This window comes from Oratosquilla oratoria, chromosome 33 (genome assembly GCF_046742065.1).
Source record: "Oratosquilla oratoria isolate Oo_2021 chromosome 33, ASM4674206v1, whole genome shotgun sequence".
Taxonomy (NCBI): domain Eukaryota; kingdom Metazoa; phylum Arthropoda; class Malacostraca; order Stomatopoda; family Squillidae; genus Oratosquilla; species Oratosquilla oratoria.
The window spans coordinates 91,020-96,162 of record NC_134809.1 but is presented as its reverse complement, the minus strand read 5'-3'; the positions used below and the strand labels follow the sequence as shown (position 1 = coordinate 96,162).

The following is a 5,143-nucleotide window of genomic DNA, read 5'->3' as shown; positions in this document are numbered from 1 at the left end:
GGAAAGTCGTGGGAATTATTTTTTCATCATCCCTTGATAATAATTTGCGGGAGAAATATTTCTAAAAAAAAAAAAAAAAAAATGAAGTGCACACCTACGCGATATAGCAATAGAAAATAAATATTAATTTTATAATTTATATTACACTAACGTAATATACGTTTTTCTTAGCGGAAATCAATAACAGAAATATTTGCTACAAGCGATGCAATAACGAACGGAACCGCGCAATTGCTTGAGACGCCATCTTTGGTTTGATATATGCGAAGGTCGAAGAAGTGCACACCTACACGATACAGCAATAGAAAATTAAATATTTGGTTTATACTTTATAATAACACGCCCTCAGTACTTCCGCCATTACCTCGAACGATACATATTCTTAAAACAGTGCTATGGAGCTGAGATTCACTCATTTCTTAAAGTTATGCAACTCCTCTATACCCTTCAGATACCAAAACCGGCCGTCAACATCCCTGACGACGACGACGATCTTGTTGACCTCTAGTATTACAATTACCGCATTACTAAATGCAGATTAAGATAGTTAGATTAGGTTAGAGTAGACGAATTTACCACACTTTAATTTCTTCGACCTCCGCATTTATCAAAACAAAGATGTCTCAAGCAGTCGCCGTAGTTTCACTAGTGCATCGTTTTTAGTAACCTTTTCTCTTGGTGATTTCTGCCAAGAAAAACGTATATTACGTTGATGTATTTCATCCACCTTTCTCTACTTGTCAATCGTCACTTCTCCTTTCTTCACTTTCACTTCTTATTACTCTCTTTGTTTCAAATATTTTAGTCGGTAGGCCCTGTTGCCTCCAATCATCCACTATTAAAGTTTCATATAGTATAACATTTTCCTTCTGATATACTCCTCAGTGTAGGGGGGAAATTAAAGTTTATAAATTTTCTTTCCTTTCTTCCGTTAATTCATATACAACGTTCTTCTCTGAGGTAGACTCAGGGAATCCTCCGAGAACATGTGAGCTTTGCAATGCCGTAGTGATTTCTTTAGTTCAATGATCTTTAACTTTATATTTAAGGTCCTCCCCAAAGGGCGTTATCTCACAATTGTGAACCAATTGAATTTTCTTATCCACCCTTTCTCCAACTATATTCGTTGTTACAAGTCCATATGCAATATTGTTTATTTAAGCAATCTCGAATCTCTGCATATCTCACTTAGGTTACATGTCAGCAATGGAAACGTGCCCCTAGTCACTGTTTATAAATATAACGTGGAGAGCGGAGAGCGAACTCATACAACTCACTCGTCTTCAGTATTATGTTTGTAAGTACCTAACACATAAAAAAATGCAACACTCTCCTTCTACCCTTCTTTCTACCAACTCAACTATTAGCCTCTTACAGGGCTCGGCAGCTACCACTTGGTCGTCCCGACCAACCCTTTTCTACTACCCTCTTACAGAGCTATGGCATACTACAATAAACTGGAAATCTCCATTTGAGATGATATTTTATATAAGGAGCTAACTCAATAATTAAAATTATTTCTGCATAAACTGTCTGCGGTATGGGATATGATAGCATAGGAGCAAGTTTGTGTGTATTTCCTTTTACCTCAGCACATTTCAAGCAATTTTCAATAGGTGCATTAATGTCTCTCTTCATAATTGGCCAAAAGTGTTTAAGTTGTGCTTGTCTATAAGTTTTATCCTTTTCTGATGAGAACTATAATCACTTTCATAAAATAATTTAAATACCTCTGGTACAAGAGTTTGTGGGATTACCAAATGAGTCACTGGGCCCCTGAAAATGTCCTTCCCACTTACAACTGTTTTTCTTTACAATAGTCAATTGCTCAAATGAAATTCCTCTATCTTATACCCCTTTGGTAGCTTTGGAGGAATCCCTCGTGGGTTAATACAATTCTGGGCTACTTTTTCCCAAGTCTTATCTTTTCTTTGTTCCCTTATAATCATTTCTTCATCTAATGTTACTAGTTCACTAATACTGCAGATGAAATTTATAAACCCTGTTGTCGGTTGGCTAATATTCCAAGATAACCCATCTGCTGCAACGTTCTTCCCACCTGGAATATATTCAAACTGAACCTCGTAACACTGAAGTTTAGTAAACCATCTGGCTAATCTGCCTCCAAGACTACGTTTGAATAAATTCTGAATAGCTGTATGATCAGTCCACACTCTGATTGGATATCCCGGTATCATATCTCTAAAACTTCCTTGTGAATATATCACTAATAATGCTTCCTTTTCTGTAATGGAGTATTTTCCCTCTGCACTATAACAAAGTCTCGATGTGAGAGCTATTGGTATCAATTTTTCATCTCTCTCTTGCATCAATATGCTTCCTAACCCTACGTCAGACGTATCAGTACAAAGAATGAACTATCATAATAAGGAAATATGAGAACTGTAGAACTAGTAAGTTTATTTTCCAACTTGTCAAAAGTTTGTTGTTGTGCAGAACCCCAAATAAAGTTTGAATCTTTCTCAACAAAGAACTTAATGAATTAGCTATGTCTGTATAACCCTTAATAAACTTTCTACAGGATGTCCATAAAGTCTGGGTACATAGGATATTTCACTATTTATTTATCTTTATTATTTTCCCTCCTCAGAATGAAGATGGCCTTGTCTAAAAAAGAACGAATCGATTCGGTATTCTTAAGTGGACGAGAAAGATGGTCTTATCGTAAAATTGCGAAAGAATTTAACCTTCGTCACCCGTATCGGCAACCTATTTGTTTTACTACCGTCGGGAAATTGGTAAAGAAATTTAAAGAAACAGGCAGTGTCTTGGACAAACTACATTATGGACGGCCTTAGACTTCAGACGGAACGAAAGAGGCTGTCTTAGCCAAAGTTTACGCTAGCCCCAAAAAATCACTTCGTTGAACATCCACGGAGTTGTTTTTCCAACGTCAATCATCCACAAAATCCTGGGAGAGGAGAAGTTTCATCCATGCAAATTACAGATATTGCATCACTCAAATGAGGAGGACCCTGATAGACGAATGCAGATGTGTGAATGGTTTTCAGATAAATTAAATGAAAACATCAATTTTACCAAAGACTTTGTGCTGTTCAGTGATGAAGCTATGTTTTATGTAAATGGTGAAGTCAACAGACAGAATCTTTGATACTGGTCTCAAGGCAATCGACATTGGATGGATTCATCCAAACAGCAAGGTACCCAAAAGATTATGGCGTGGTGTGGTTTGTGGAAAGCTCATGTGCTAGAACTCTTCTTTTTTGATGAACATGTAACGGGTGAGACGTATTTGAACATGTTGAGAGAAAAATTAATGCCTCAAATTGAGCGCCTAGGTGAGGGACTTCCTGAATGGTTTCAGCAGGATGGGGCACCTGCCCATTTTGCCACAACTGTTAGAAATTGGCTGAATGACACTTTTCCTCACTGGATTGGAAGAAGAGGTCATGTGGAGTGGTCCCCTCATTCACCACACCTTTCTCCCCTTGACTTCTTTTTCTGGGGTATGCTAAAAGAGAAGGTGTACTCGATGAAGATTACTGATTTAAACCATATGAGAGAACGCATTACCAGTCAGTGTGCTGAAATCGACGGCAATGAGAGCCTATTTCATCGAGTCCACCTGAATTTTGTAAAACGCATCAAATTATGCATTGAAAATAATGGAAATCATGTTGAAACATTTATCAACATTGAAATTGAATAAAATTGTTTTGTTTTAAGAATTATGTATTTTTTACCATGTACCCAGACTTTATGGACACCCTGTATAATACCCTGTCAATTCCAAGAAACTTCTAACTTTTTCTACATTGTTCGGAACTAGATAGTTCTTTATTGCTTACCTTGGGGTTCATTGTACTAGGTCCATGTCTGTCTATCTTATGTCCCAAATAAGTGACACTGTCTTGCAAAAACTTACAATTTTCAAGTCTCACTTTCAACCTTGCTTCAACTAATCTTGAGAATACCACATCTGATTTCTTAAAGTGTTCAGTCACTGTTTGGGAAACTATTAAAATATCATCTAGAAATATACTGGCAGTGTTTCCTAACAATCAATCTAGTAGTATATTCATTAATCTCATATAAGTTAATGAACTATTTCATCACCCAAATGACATTCGTTTGAGCTCATAGTGCCCCGTTGTTGTATAATCCCGTGAATCTTCATGTAACTCGATTTTCCAGAATACAAATTTGATATCTATAGTGCTAAGATACCGATTCCCGATTACCAAACTACGGAGTATATCTGCTATAACCGGTAACAGTAGTCTATCAGGTATTGTCTGTTTATTCAATTCCCTATAGTCAATAACTGGACGTATAGTATCATCTGATTTTGGCACCAGAATCAATGGGACTTTCCTTTCTAGAATAACTTAGTATTTCTCATATAATAACTTAGTATTTCTCATATAATAAGCCTAAGACTTTCTTTGATTATTGAGACCCACCTGACTTTTCTCAAGAAGTGAGTTGGTAGAGGCTATGTTGTCTTCTACGAAGACTCATTAGTCATTACAGTCACCGAACTTGTCTTATAGCATCACGATCACAGTGTACCCTGTGGCACTTTCCTGGTCTCCATGCATCACCGTTCTCAAAATGTTTCCGAGTAGGACATTTTCTCACTTTTGCTCAAAAGAGAACTCACATGGTACCCTGGTATCCGTCCATCTCGTTCTCAAATCGCCTCTGAGTAAGTCATTTTCTCACTTTAACTCAAAAAGAGAACTCACATGGTACCTTGGTCTCCATCCATCTCGTTCTGAAAATGCTTCTAAATAGGACATTTTCCCACTTCTACTTAAAAGAGAACTCAAATCTCCATCTCATTTTCAAAATGCTTCCGAGTAGGACATGTTTCCACTATTAATCAAAAGAGAACTCACATAGTACCCTATTTTCCATCTCGTTCTCAAAATACTTCAGAGTGAGAGAGAGAGAGAGAGAGAGAGAGAGAGAGAGAGAGAGAAAGAGAGAGAGAACCCACATTACTCCCTGGTCTCCATCTCGTTCTCAAAATGCTTCTGAGTTGGACATTTTCCCACTAGTACCCAAAAGAAAACTTATATGACACTAAGTGCTCACGTAAAGTCGATTTGAGGCTGAGGAGGTACAGGCTGGCATTCCTGATCGCTCCACAATCATT

The 5,143-nt window shown here is 37.3% G+C and overlaps 1 protein-coding gene across 1 annotated transcript; it reads left to right on the top strand.

Annotated features, from left to right (window-relative positions):
* The first annotated feature begins 3,196 nt into the window (after positions 1-3,196).
* LOC143017694 (uncharacterized) lies at positions 3,197-3,691 on the top strand. Its single transcript, XM_076172442.1, has one exon. The coding sequence runs from the start codon at positions 3,197-3,199 to the stop codon at positions 3,689-3,691; it is 495 nt and encodes a 164-aa protein (XP_076028557.1).
* The last annotated feature ends 1,452 nt before the right edge of the window (positions 3,692-5,143 follow it).

Excerpts from the sequence above, each read along its gene's own strand:
- LOC143017694 (XM_076172442.1), top strand. The coding sequence starts at position 3,197 with ATGGCGTGGTGTGGTTTGTGGAAAGCTCATGTGCTAGAACTCTTCTTT.